Below are 13,537 nucleotides of genomic sequence, written 5' to 3' on the forward strand. Positions count from 1 at the left end.
GCTCCTGCAGCTCCCAAGACCTGTCCCGAGGGTCCTTTCTCTGCCTTCCCGGGGTGGGGTGCTCATCATCCTCACTTCCAAGAGGAAATTTACTGGCTGCAATTGCGAGGATGCAGCCCTGCTGCACGCCGTTGCTGTGGAAACGGGGTGAGCGGCTAATTAGATTTAATTAACGAAGCAGGAGGGGAGCGTTACAAACAGATCTGGGCAGGATGCATCACCCGGCCAGCAGGGATGTGGGTGCTGAGGTGGTGATGCCGTGGGGGGGGGGGAAAGGGGGCGTGCCTCAGTTTCCCTGCCTGCAAGATCCCTGAGCACCCCAGCATCACCCGTGCGTCCCCCATCCCTAAAAATCCCATGCCCCAGGAAAGCACCATCTCCCCCGCAGCATCCTCGCTGGGCAAAGCCTTTCCAGCCGCATCCCTCGGCGGATCCGGCCCTGCCTGCATCCCTGCGTGTCTGTGTGGGCTCGGCTCAGCCTCCCGCCCGTGCCTGGCCCGCTCCGGGGGCCGGGGGCCCTGGCGTGGCCGCGGACGCAGGCGCAGCCTGGCAGCCTGGCAGCCCCGCTGCCGCTCTGCGGGAGGGTTTCCATCTTTCCATACATCCCCCCGGTTCCACATCCACGGCGATATAAATAGCGCCCCGCTCCTATTCCCCTCCCCGCCGCATCCCGGCGCAGCGATCCCGCTCGGGGCGGACACCTGGGGATAGCGGCAGGGAGGTGAGGCACACGGAGGGGATTTCTGCGCCATTCCTTGGGCCGCGAGGGACGGACCGACCCCCGGGAGCCGCATGCTGCAGATGGTGAGGACCCTGGCGCAGTTCACCATCGCGCTGGAGGACATGCGGGACATCGGCGACGGCATCGACGCGGCCTTCGCCACCTCCGGGCTCAGCGGCGCGGCCGAGGAGCTGCCGGACAAGGGCTGCGGCAGCCGCGGCGGCACCGAGGTGATGCCCCGGGGGTCCCGGGGGGGCGCCGGGGGGATGCGGGGCCGAGGCGGGGGCGCGGGGATGCGTCACGATCGGACACGTGTGCGGTACCCGGCACCTGTGGGGTCTGCGCCGCCATGGCAACCGTGCCTCCATCCTCATCCTCATCCCCGTGCCTCCATCCTCATCCTCATCCTCGGCTCGACACCCCCGGGATGCTCCCGCCCGGAGGGGGTGATGGGGGGGCTGGAGCCATCGCTGCTGCTGCCCCCCCAGTGCCGTTTTACACGGCGGAGGCGTCGGATGGTGGGAAATACCCCAATTCCAGGGACTGATCCCGGGGGTGCTGAGCAGGATGAGGCCAGGGTGAGGTGGGGGCGTCCCCAGGGAGAGCAGATGGAGGCTGAAGCATCTTCAGCCCCCCAGCAGAGAGGCTTTGCTGGTGTGAGGAATGCAGTGGGGCACATCCTGCCTTTGCCCATGGGTGGCTTTACCCCAGCTCTGTTCATCCCAGTGGGAATTTGCCCCTGCTGGGGTAATACTGGTGCTGTAAGGGTGGAAAAATCCCCTTGACAACAGTTGGGCCTTATCCTGTGTGTCCCCACTGCTGCTGGAGCAGCTGAGCCTGGGCAGCTCCTGGGTCTGACCCTGGGACAGCTCCAGGAAAAAAAGGACCAGCAGGGAACTACAGGCTGGGTGAGGATTGGGGAAACTGAGGCAGTTTGGGGCATCAGATTCCCCTAAGCTCCATCCTCCAGTGAGCGCCCGTCCATCCGTAATTACAGCTAATTAATCCAGCAGTGAGAGTGTTCATAAGCTCTCTAACCGAGTGGGGAGGTCTCAGCTGGTGTTCCCAATATCACCATGGTTTCCTGGTTCCTGGAGAGCCTTGGACCCGTCACCAGTATTTGGCTCTAGACAAGAGTTTCCTCGGTGCTTGGTTCCACTGCTGGGGAGCAGGGAAACTGAGGCACAGCTCTGTCCTGGAGCGGGATCTGGTCAGGATCCCTCTCCATTGCTCCCTGGGGACCATGAGGGCCATGGTGGGCTCTCTCCATGGTGAGGATGGCCAAACTTCTTCCTGTGGCTGCAGAGCAGCTGCACAGCTCATTGTGTCCCCACTGGGGAGGACACGGCCCCACGTGTCCAGGGGCTCATCCCACAAGACTGAGGATATCTGGGGTGTCTCACATCCAGGGTCTCTGGAGATTCTGCACATGAAAAACTTCTGGGGTATCTGTGCACCCAGGGCATCTCTGCAGCAAAAGCTTTTGGGATGTCTCTGCACCTGGAGTCCCTCCTTCCCATGCAGAACCTTCGGGGTGTCTCTGCACCCAGAATCTCTGGGGTGTATCCAAACACAAAACTTCTGGGGTGTCACTGCACCTCTGGAGCATTTCTGCATACCAGGGCCCTTGGGGCATCTGCCACCAAAATCTCTTGGGGTGTCTCCCACCCAACAGCCTTGAAGCATTTCACACCCAGAACTTCTGGGGTGTCCCCGCTCCCAGAGCCTTTGGAACATCTCACACCCAAAACCTTTGGGGTGTCTCGCGCCCTGGGCTCTGGAGCGCTGGCCCCCCAGGCTGAGCTGCGGGCAGCGCACACAGGAGGGGTCCCTGAGCCCCACAGCCAAGGAGACCCCGACCCATCTGCCTCCCAGGGCTCCCCACCACCCCACCGATGGTCCTGCCCCAGGGTGCCCGGGGTGCTGGGCGGGAGGCGAATTCCTGCGGGTCCGCTCGGAGCGGCTCCAGAGGGCTCCGGCTCCGACCCATGTAGGGCTGTGAGCTCCAGGGCGGGCTCCTGACGCGGCCGCGGAGGAAACCAGGCGTCTGTGCGCTCGGTGTCATGTACTTCCTAATCCTCCCGGATTCCTCCATCGGGCTGCAGAGGCAGCGCAGGGGAGCTGGACGCCAGCCGGGCTCTCCGGTGCTCAGGCAGCCCCGGCACGCAGCTCCCCCGGCCCGCCTCACCCCAAAACCTCTCGTGTGCCTTCTCTCCCCGGGCAGGACATGAGGAAACACGTCATCATGACCCTGCTGGACACCGAGCAGTCCTACGTGGAGTCCCTGCGCACCTTGATGCAGGTAAGGTGGCGTGGCCGGGGTGTGACACCCCAGGGCTCCCCCAGGATCCCCCCTGTCACCCCAAATCCTGGCTCTGGAGGCTGTGCCACGAGCTGGGTGGCACCGGGGGCATGCTGGGGACAGCGGGAGCGGGAGCGGAACTGTGACAGCAGTGTCAAGAACGGGGTGTGCGAGTTACCTCCGTGCCCAAAGCGAGCCTGTGACATTCACAGTGTGTTGTCACCTGGCAGGTAGCGTGTCCCCACATCTCTTGCCGTGCTTGCCTTCCAAAATCTCCTCCTTGTGTTGCACCCCATCTGCTGATGGCCCTGCCACGATGGGGGACCCCTGCAATCCCCCGTTCCCTCGTGCTCCCGTTCCCTGCTGGGATCCTCACCTGCAGACCTGAGCCAAAGGTTTTTCTCAGGCTTTTTTTGCTGAGCTGGTTCCAAACCCCCTGGAGCAGCCTGGCCCGAGGGTCCACCCCACGTTTCAGATGTTAATGAAGGTGTTTCAGAGGTTAATGACGGTCAACGCCCTGCAGACGTCACCTGGCCGAGGTGTGGCTTGTCCCACCACATCCCTGCAGGGGGGGAAACACCACAAACTCCCAGCTCTGCAAAAGCAGCAGCGCCTGTGGGACCTCTGTGACAGTCCCCAAGGGCATGGGGCACTCCATCCCACGGGCTCTTCCCATAAATGCCCCAAAAGGATGCCCCCAAGGAGGACACAGATGTCCTGCAGGAGGGGAGGACCCTCTGGCTGCTGCCAGTGCAGACCTTGGCTTAGAGGGGCACGAGGACCCTGGCTCTGGGGCTGATTCTGGGGGAGCTGTACAGGGTTTGGGACTGGGGGGTGTCCCTGCTGGTCTTGGCATGGAGAGAGTCTGTCCCATGGTCCTTGCATGCTCTGAGGTGGGAGGGACACAGCTGGGAGCCACGGGGTGTTAATGCCTGAGCTCTTGTCCGTGGGACCTGACACAGTGCCACGGGGGGGGACCTGGCTTTCTGACAGGGATCTGAGGGCTCCAGCTGGGACAGGATGCTCGGATCCTTGTCATGGCTTGGTGGCACTTAGCATGGGACAAGGACCACCTTGGAGCACCATCCTGCAGCCAAGCCACCATCCTGGTGCAAGCCCTGCCTGCTGTCCCTGTGTGCTGCAGCAAGGACTGTCTCCATGCTCTTCTTCCCGATGTGGGAATGCATGGTGCAGTCCATCCCAGCTCCTGCTGGAGGTGCTGGACACAGTAGGACGGGTGAAGGGAGTTAGGAGCCTCAGAATGGATTTGGTCCTTCTAATTTGGGTCTCTACGAGGTATCTGGCATCACCTTGAGGAATGTGATCCCTGGGGAATGACTCCTCCTTGACCAGCTTGGTTGGAGAGGTCTGAAGCCACTGGAGATGTGTCCTGTCCTCACTGCTCAGCTCCATGGTCCTCCACACAGCCTGACAGTCACCAGCACCCTGTACTGGTTGGACTGAATGGGTGGCAAGGCTTGAGCAGACCTTCCCCATCCCGCTGCATCCCCTGCAAATCCATCTCTCCCATTCCAGGGGCACTCCTCCACTCTGCAGCTCTGCCCCATGGATGGAGGAGAGGGGTTTCATAGCAGAGCTACTCACCCAGCCCTGCTGAGGACCTGCTGGCCCTGAGTATTGCTCCTTGGCCATTGTGTGGTGGTCCAGGGCATTTCCCAGTGGGTGCACCCTGCTGGGCCAGCCCCTCCTGGTTCCAAACACCCTAAATCCCACCAGGAACAGTCCAGCAGTTGGATCTCGGTGTTGCTGTGATTTCCAAGCTAGATGGAGGTGGCGAAGGCTCATGGCAGCAAAGATGGCTCTGGAGGCCCTGGGACAGAGGATCCTGTGCCGTGCACGTTCTTGTGCAGGGCTGTCCCCCTCCCCACACAGCTGTGGGGATTCACTGAGGGACCCAGGAGGGCTGGGTGGCAAAAACCTGTCTGATGGGTCCCAGCATTCCCTGGAGGAAGCCCCTGCTGCAGGGTGCCATCCATGCCCGTGTTTCCATGAGCTGAGGGATCCAGACTGGCTGGGGAGGGAGAGGGAACCTCCATGGATGCCGGTGCCTGTGCTTGCCCTCAGGGGTACATGAAGCCGCTGAAGCAGCCGGAGAACTCCCTGCTCTGCGACCCCTCGCTGGTGGACGAGATCTTCGACCAGATCCCCGAGCTGCTGGAGCACCATGAGCAGTTCCTGGAGCAGATCCACGACTGCGTGCAGAACTGGCACGAGAAGCAGAAAGTGGGCGACCTCCTGGTGCAGTCGGTGGGTCCTGGCGGGGCGATTCCCCCCGGGAATGCGGGCGTGCCCGCTCCTGGGCACGGCCCCAGAGCAGAGGTTTGGGAGCAGGAGGCAGGGGAGTGATGAAAGGATGGGCCAAGCAGGCCTGGGATGGAGAGCAGGAGACGATCTCCAGGCCTGCTGTCTGCTTAGCATAAGGGTGGGAGCTGCTGCTCCCGGCTGGCTCTGCAGCTCCGCGTTTCTGCCTCGGGAGCACAAACGTCAGGGCTGAAAAATCGAGGTGGGCGGACGGCGGGTGAGCCCTCCCTGCGCCAGCCCAGAGCCAGAGTTAACCCTTGGGGCAGCCTCTTCCAGGCTCTCCCAGCGTGCCCGTGATCCATGATGGTGGATCTAGCCCTGTTTTCCCCCCACCCAGTTCTCCAAGGATGTGCTGGTGAACATCTACTCTGCCTACATTGATAACTTCCTCAACGCCAAGGACGCTGTCAGGATCGCCAAGGAAGCCCGGCCGGCTTTCATGAAGTTCCTGGAGGTGGGTCCTGGATCCTGCCTCCATAGATCCTGGCCACCATCTAGAGCCAGGCAGGATGGGAGTTAATGGGAGCAAATTTATTGCCAGACTGGGAATTCCCCCCCCACCTTCTTGGTTTTGTTGCAGAGGGTCACTTGGGATGAGCCAGAATCAGTGCGGGTGGTGTGGAAGTTTGGACCCCCAACCAAAATGGGTGATCCTGGCTTAGTGGGAGGCTGTGTCCCCGCTGTGTCCCACCAAGGGGCCCATCCCTGTCCCTCATGGGTGTTTTGCAGCAAAGCATGCGGGAGAACAAGGAGAAGCAGGCCCTGTCAGACCTGATGATCAAGCCTGTGCAGAGGATCCCGCGATACGAGCTGCTGGTGAAGGTGGGTGACACCGGGGTGGCAGTGTCACACCAGCAGGGGGGAGGCCACGGCTCCTCCTCACCTCCACGCAGCTTTCAGGGCTCACAGATCTCTCCTGACCCCTTTTCCCACCCCCTGTCACAAAGTTGGTGTCCCCAGGTGTGCACGTGGCTCTGCCCTCCTGGGGATGGTCACTCTGAGGACGCTCCCCCTGCTGTCCCCTCACCCTCAGCCTTTCTGCTGGACATGTCCACCCCTCCCTCCCTCCCTCCCTGGGGCTGGTTCCCATCCCCAGCACCCAGAGCAGTGCGGGAGGGGCTCGGGCAGTGATGCTGGTGCTGGCAGAGGTGACAGCCTGGCCGTGTCCCCCCCGGCAGGACCTGCTGAAGCACACACCCGAGGACCACCCCGACCACCCTTTCCTCATCGACGCCCAGCGCAACATCAAGCAGGTGGCCGAGAGGATCAACAAGGGCATGAAGAGCGCCGAGGAGGTGGAGAGGAACGCCCGCATCGTGCAGGAGATCGAGTCCCACATCGAAGGGATGGAGGATGTACGTAGGGGGGGCCTTGCATGGGCTTTCCTTCTCCACAAAAATGTCCTCATTTCTGCTCTTTTGGGTCACCCCAGGCCACTTGGGTCACTTGTTTGCTTCTCCAGGTGCAGCTTTCCCCATTGTCATTTGGTTTTTGTGGGCCCCTGGGGGTTTGGGAAGGGACTGGGGTCCTATTTCTGAGCTGGGGGATGCAGGGGCAGGGATGAAGACCACAAAGCTCCTCGCAGTGGCTTCCCAACCACGGGTCTCCTTGTCCCCACAGCTCCAGGCTCCGCTCCGCAGGTTCCTGCGCCAGGAGATGGTGGTGGAAGTGGTAAGAGTGGGATCTGAGGGGAAATGGGACCACACCCTGGGTGGGCAGTGAGAGGCTGTGAGTGCAGGTGATGGGGTGCCTGTGTGCCCATGGGAGGCTGTGAATGGATGGATGGATGGATGGATGGATGGATGGATGGATGGATGGGTGGATGGCACGGACAGATGGAAGGGCAAGGCAGCACATGGGGAAACTGAGGCAGGGCCCTCTCCCAGCACTGGCACAGATGGTCACTAACCCCCTGGTGTCTCCCACTGCTCCACAGAAGGCAGTGGGTGGGAAGAAGGACCGCTCCTTCTTCCTCTTCTCGGACCTGCTGGTGTGCACCACGCTGAAGCGCAAGTCGGGCTCGCTCCGCCGCAGCTCCATGAGCCTGTGAGTACCCCCAGGCTTGGGAACACCCCCTGGGTGCCCCTGCCAGCTGGCCTGCCTTTAGGGGGATGTGGCTGTGGGTGCAGCTCAGCCATCCCCCCCCAACCTCCCAGGTACACAGCAGCCAGCGTGATCGACACCGCCAGCAAGTACAAACTGCTCTGGAAGCTGCCCCTGGAGGATGTGGACATTGTCAAAGGTCTGTCACTGCCTGCTGGGGTGTCCCATCTCACCCCAAAACCCATGGCTGCCCCTGGCTGGTAGTGCCAGGGAGGGAGGGGTTAGCGCCGTGCGTGTGTCCCCACACAGGTGCCTCGCAGGCCACCAACAGGGAGAGCATCCAGAAAAGCATCAGCCGCCTGGATGAAGACCTCAACACGCTGGGGCAAGTCAGCAAGCTGTCAGAGACCCTCAGCTTCCCCCACCAGGTATGGGGATGGCTGTCCCCTGGTTGGATATGTTCCCAGTGGGAACACATAGGATGTCCTCAGCCGGAGGGGACAGCCTGTGGCAGGGCTGGTGGCCATAAGCATCCTAAAGCCACAAAAGAGGTTGGGGCAGCCTCTTTTGGAGAATGCCAGGGGATGGACAGGGGGTTATCAAGCACGTGGCTTGTGGTGGCCGTCCCTGAGAGCTGAAGTGGTGTCCCCGTCCCAAGGGCCTGGATGACGTGATCAAGGACCTGATGGCCGCCATCCACCGGGAGCTGTCGGAGAAGCAATCCCTGTCCTTCAGCATGGCCTTCCCCCCCAACAAGGTGGAGCTCAGCACCACCAAGGCTGACGGCACCGAGTCCTTCATCTTCGAGTTCCCCAACCCCGACGCCCGGCTCGGCTTCGAGCAAGCCTTCGAGGATGCCAAGAAAAAGCTGGGTAACACCAGGGAGGGGGGAGCTGGACGTGGTGGTGGGCTTGGCATCCCCCCCACCCCGCTTTGGCAGACCCCTTTCCTCCATCACTTCTTGATCCCCCAATGTGATTTTCCCAGCTTCCAGCAAAAACTGCCTGGACCCGGAGTTCCTCAAAGCCATCCCCATCATGAAGACGCGGAGTGGGATGCAGGTACTCAAAGTCTGGGCTCAGGCACCCCACAGATCCTCCCCATCCCAGTGGTCTTGCTGCCAGACAGCTCCTGCATCCCTCCTGAATAACCCAACCTTCTGCTCCCTCGCAGTTCTCCTGCGCCTCTCCCAGCCACGGCAGCCCCGAGAGCTCACACGAGGTTTGGGTTTGCAACAGCGACGGCTACGTGGGGCAGGTTTGCCTGCTGAGCATCCGCAAGGAGCCCACGGTGGAGGCCTGCATCGCTGTCTGCTCCGCCAGGATCCTCTGCATCGCCTCCGTGCCCGGCCTCAAGCGCGCCTACAGGTAGGACGTGCCCGGCCCCGCGGTGCTGGGGGCTCAGGGCAATGTCAGGGCGATGCTGGAGCTGTTTCTCTCCCTTTTCTCCCTCGCTCCTTCCCTCCCCGGTGGCAGCAGGGAGCGTGTGGAGCCGCTGGGCAGCCCCTCGGCGGAGCTGGGCCCGGCGCCGCCGCCGGAGGACGCGGGGCCGCAGCCGTGCCTGCACATCTCCATCTCGGGCTCGTCGCTGGAGCTCTCGGAGCCCGTGGACGGTGGCAACAGGGAGCTGGTGCCCTTTGACAGCGATGACACCGATGATGAGTCCTCGCCCAGCCCCTCTGGGACGCTGCAGAGCCAAGCCAGCCACTCCACCATCTCCTCCAGCTTCGGCAGTGAGTCCTCCCCAGCTCCTGCTTAGGGAGAAATGCACTTTTTAGCCCCAAAATTATGGCTAGCTGCACTGTTTTGGCCTCCCTGCCTTGTATTCCTCGGGGCAATCTGCAGGTGGAGGCTTTTGAGCCTGGGAAAAGAGATGTTGAGAGGCATCAGCCCAGCAGTGTGGTACTGGGATGGGGGGACTTTGGGTGAAGCCTCGTGGGTTTTGAGGCTCGGCATCCCTGTGCCATCCCCGGGCTTGACATCACCCATGATGGTCTCTTCCCTGTGCCTTTGGAGGGTGTTGGATGGTCGTGGTGTGACCCATTCCTTCCTCCCCCGCAGATGAGGAGATTCCCAGCTGCAAGGAGGCAGCAGTGGAGACGACGAGCTCGGAGGAGGAGCAGGAGCCTGGCTTCATGCCCATCCCTGGCACCTACGGGCAGAGCCGGCGCGGCGAGAGCCCCACGGACGGGCGGGCCCTGCGCCGCTCCAGCCGCGGCTCCTTCACCCGCGGCAGCCTCGAGGACCTGCTCAGCCTCGACCCCGAGGCCCACCAGAGCTCCATGTGGCTGGGCACCGAGGATGGCTGGTAGGTCCCCGGGGTGGGAATTCCTGCGTGGAATTCACGCCAGTCCCTGGGGAAGCCTCAAGCTTGGCTCTCCTCCTGCAGCATCCACGTGTACCAGTCCTCGGACAACATCCGGAACAGGAAGAACAGCATGAAGATGCAGCACGCTGCTGCTGTCATGTGCATCCTGTGAGTGGGGAAGGAAGGGGGATTTTCAGCTCTGGGGATTTTGGGCTTCTGCAGCTGGATGTCAAAGGTGGTTTGTGCCCACAGGTACCTGGATAACCAGGTTTTTGTGTCACTGGCCAACGGGGAGCTCGTTGTGTACCAGCGGGAAGCAGGTGAGGTTGGATTTGGGATGTCAAAAATGCAGCCCCAAAGTGGTGGCTGTTGGAGGGTGGCTTGGGCAGCCCCTGGGGAGGATGCTCAGGGTGGCATCCCTGGAGGGATGATGGAGACACCACACTCAGAGGCAGGTGGAGGTGGGAATTCTTGCTGCCACTGGAACCCCATGGTGGCACCAATTTATGTCCCCTCTGAGGGGTGACCCGGAGAAAGTTGTCTTCAGCCACCACACCCCATTGTCCATATCGAGTTGGACTTGTATTTGGGAACACTTTAACTTACCCACCCCACTCTCCCCACCCTCTCAGGCCGCTTCTGGGACCCCCAAAACTCCAAGTCCCTGTCGCTGGGCTCACCAGGGAGCCCCATCACCAAGATGGTGGCGGTGGCAGGGAAGCTGTGGTGCGGCTGCCAAAACCGAGTCATCGTCCTCAACACCACCACGCTGGCACAGGAGGTACGGGGGTGGTGGCAGGAGGGCACTCTGGGAGGTGTGATGGGTGCTGGTGGCATCACTGGTGGCATCACGGGTGGCATGTGTCCCCTCAGCACACGCTGCAGGTGGGGCAGGACGGCGGGCGCAGCGTCACCTGCATGGTGAGCGCAGGCAGTGGCGTGTGGGTGGCTCTGCAGGGCAGCGCCCAGGTCAGGCTGTACCACGCCACCACCTACGAGCAGCTGGCAGAGGCAGACATCACCCCCCCAGTGCACAAGATGCTCGCAGGTAAGTGACACCCAGGACGCGTCTCCAGAGGGTGCCAGCACCCCTGGGAAATGCCCCCTGAGGGAGCCAGTGCTGGGAGAGTGAGGATGCTGCCTTTGGGGAAGGAGATACGAGGCCTTGTGCTCCTGTTAGGCAGCTGGGTAATCCCACGTGGAAATAGGGCAGCCCCTGGGGGAATGGATAATGCCGTGTTGAAGCAGGGCGGTAATCCCATAATCACAGAATCGGGGAATTCCTTAATGGTTTCAGCTCGAAGGGACCTTAAAGATCATCAAATTCCAACCCCCTGCCATGGCAGAGATAGCTTCCACCATCCCAGGCTGCTCCAAGCCCCAATGTCCATCTTGGCCTTGGACACATCCAGGGATCCAGGGGCAGCCATAGCTTCTGTGGTAGTCTGTGCCAGGGCTCACCACCCTCACAGGGAGCAATTCCTTCCCAACATCCTCTCTCAGTGGGAAGCCCTTCCCCCTTGTCCTGTCAACCCACTGTGATGCCACCATCCGGGGCGGGGTGTGAGCTCCCTTCCCCAGGTCCCATGTGCCACACACAGATCCCCCTGGGAGTGGCTCCCTGCGGGTGGCGGGTTCCCAGCCCCACAGGACCAGGCACTGACAGGGGCATGCCCGGCAGGCTCGGATGCCATCATCCGGCAGCACAAGGCCGCCTGCCTGCGGATCACGGCCCTGCTGGCCTGCAAGGACCTGCTGTGGATCGGGACCAGCGCCGGCGTGGTGCTCACCCTGGCCGTGCCCCCCAAGGCGGCCCCCACGCTGGTGGGGCTGTCCCAGGGCCACACGGGCCACGTGCGCTTCCTGACGGCCATCGAGCTGCCCGACGGCTTGGACGTGCTCTTCCCGCTGCCCAGGGACACGGGTACGTGGGGTGCTGGCACCTCCCGGTGCTGGCACTGCCCGGGAGCAGTGCACAGAGTTTGTGGGGCTGGGAGTGAAATGTCGGAGTCCCCGTTGCATTCCTGCCTCGTTCAAATCCAGGGTGAAAAACTGGCAGTGGAGGGTGGGGGAAAATGGGTGCTCAGCTGCTCTTTGCCAGCATGGGCAACCCCAAATTTCCCAGGGAGACCCAAATTCCCACAGTGTCGCCCAGATCTGAGGCAGGGCTGGGATGGGGAGGAGGAGGAGATGGAATGGGAGCTGGCAGTTTTGATGGAGGAGCTGATTTGGGGATTTCCCAGCTTGGGCTGGGAGGGGCTGTTGGGATGAGAGGAGGTTTTTGGGGCCGGGATGTGGTGCCTGGGAAGGCGGCGGAGGGCTGATGCTGAGGTGTTCTGGCGGGGACCAGGGGAGCTGTGGGCACACAGGTGACAGCGTTTGGGGCGTTCTGCGCTCGGCAGGGGCCGAGAAGCCGAGCGAGGCGGAGAAACGAGACCCGTCGCGGCCCCGCGCCCCCGCCCTGGCCCTGTCCAAGCCCAAGATGTTGGTGATCAGCGGCGGCGACGGCTACGAGGATTTCCGGCTGACCAGCAGCAGCGAGACCGTGGGCAGGGACGACAGCACCAACCACCTGCTCCTCTGGAGAGCGTGACCTGCCCGGGCCAGGAACGGGGGGTGCCGGCCCCCCCTGTGTGCAGAGGGGGGTCCCGGCCCCCTCCCCAGCGCCCCCCGCCCCAGCACCTCTCATCTCCGACCCGGCTGCTCTCTGTGTGCTCGGGGCTGGGGGGATGAGCCCCGCTGCCCCCGCCGCCCCCCTGGACTCGGGGGGGGACCCGCAGCGCTTGGGGGGCTCCAGAGGATGGGGAGGGGGCGGGGGTTTGCTCGGAAGGCGCTGCGGAGGAGGAGGAGGAGGGTACCGAGCATCCCTGGGGAGCGGCCGGAGGATGCCCGACAGCCAGGATCCTGCCTTGCTCTCCGGTTTTGTGTGTGCCTGCTTCACGGGGCGGGGGGCGTCACCCCCCCCGGCCTCCGGGACCCCCGGCCACGCCGCGGGACCACCCCAGGGACAATCCCAATCCCAATCCGCCCGCGGTGTCCCCCCCGGCCCGGGCCTCCCGCTAACCCGCTCGCTCCATCGCCAGCACCCAGACAGCTCTGTTCGTTTGTTCGTTTGTTTTAAATATATATATATATTATATATATATAAACATCCTTATTTATTTGGGGGTTCGGGGAGGGCTCAGGGGCGTCTTCACCGCGCTGCCAGCCCCCGAGGGGTTAAAACTTCCCGGAGCATCGCCCCGAGGGAGAGCCCGACCCCGCTGGACCGCGCTGGTGGAGGGGGAGCTGATGGAGGGGAGGAGGGAAGGAAATTTGGGTGTCCTCTCCCTCCTTCTCTGTGATTCCCAGCGGGATTTTGCAGCCTGGGAAGCGGGATGAAGGCGCTGCTGCTGTGTGAAGCGTCTCTGGATGAGAACAATCATCTTCAGCCACCAGGGCTGTCCCCCCACCCTTACAATGGGGGGCACCCTAAAAATGAGACTGTGCTGGACCAGCCCTGCCCCATGCGCCCTTTTTCTCCCCGATTTTCCTGCTTTCACCCCAGGATCCAGGCGAGATCAGTGCTCCCAGATTGGGACACCCTGTTGTCCCCATGGGAGACGTGACAACCGTGGTGGCAGGGATGAATCAGGGTGTCCCCAATCCCACACAGCTGGGTGAGTGACAGGAATGCTGCCATCCCACATGGAGCCATCCGTCTGTCCGTCAGCGGGGTGAGTGGGCGTGTGCTATATTTGGGACGGTGAGGATATTTTGGGAAAGGGGTGGGGGGGGATTTCGGTCACTTGGGGCCTCTTTGTTATTAAAGGTCACCCCTGCCAGAGCGATCCCAGCGTGGT

The 13,537-nt window shown here is 62.5% G+C and overlaps 1 protein-coding gene across 2 annotated transcripts in view; it reads left to right on the forward strand.

The window, feature by feature from the left end:
• The window catches only part of ARHGEF17 (Rho guanine nucleotide exchange factor 17), a 29,317-nt gene extending 16,483 nt beyond the window's left edge, over positions 1-12,834 (forward strand). Inside the window, exons 2-21 of one of the 2 annotated variants that reach the window (XM_077174610.1) lie at positions 2,946-3,023; positions 5,109-5,291; positions 5,683-5,799; positions 6,075-6,167; positions 6,524-6,700; positions 6,966-7,016; positions 7,282-7,391; positions 7,502-7,587; positions 7,698-7,816; positions 8,047-8,260; positions 8,376-8,449; positions 8,562-8,755; positions 8,864-9,120; positions 9,449-9,695; positions 9,777-9,863; positions 9,948-10,015; positions 10,328-10,476; positions 10,569-10,743; positions 11,377-11,619; positions 12,098-12,834. In XM_077174610.1, the coding sequence (XP_077030725.1) occupies positions 2,946-3,023; positions 5,109-5,291; positions 5,683-5,799; positions 6,075-6,167; positions 6,524-6,700; positions 6,966-7,016; positions 7,282-7,391; positions 7,502-7,587; positions 7,698-7,816; positions 8,047-8,260; positions 8,376-8,449; positions 8,562-8,755; positions 8,864-9,120; positions 9,449-9,695; positions 9,777-9,863; positions 9,948-10,015; positions 10,328-10,476; positions 10,569-10,743; positions 11,377-11,619; positions 12,098-12,288 (2,913 nt within the window). In that variant the 3' untranslated portion in view covers positions 12,289-12,834. The remainder of the gene's footprint in view (positions 1-2,945; positions 3,024-5,108; positions 5,292-5,682; positions 5,800-6,074; positions 6,168-6,523; positions 6,701-6,965; positions 7,017-7,281; positions 7,392-7,501; positions 7,588-7,697; positions 7,817-8,046; positions 8,261-8,375; positions 8,450-8,561; positions 8,756-8,863; positions 9,121-9,448; positions 9,696-9,776; positions 9,864-9,947; positions 10,016-10,327; positions 10,477-10,568; positions 10,744-11,376; positions 11,620-12,097) is intronic. The other variant, XM_054654901.2, reaches the window with a different exon arrangement.
• The last annotated feature ends 703 nt before the right edge of the window (positions 12,835-13,537 follow it).

This window comes from Agelaius phoeniceus, chromosome 2 (genome assembly GCF_051311805.1).
Source record: "Agelaius phoeniceus isolate bAgePho1 chromosome 2, bAgePho1.hap1, whole genome shotgun sequence".
NCBI classification, from domain to species: Eukaryota; Metazoa; Chordata; class Aves; order Passeriformes; family Icteridae; genus Agelaius; species Agelaius phoeniceus.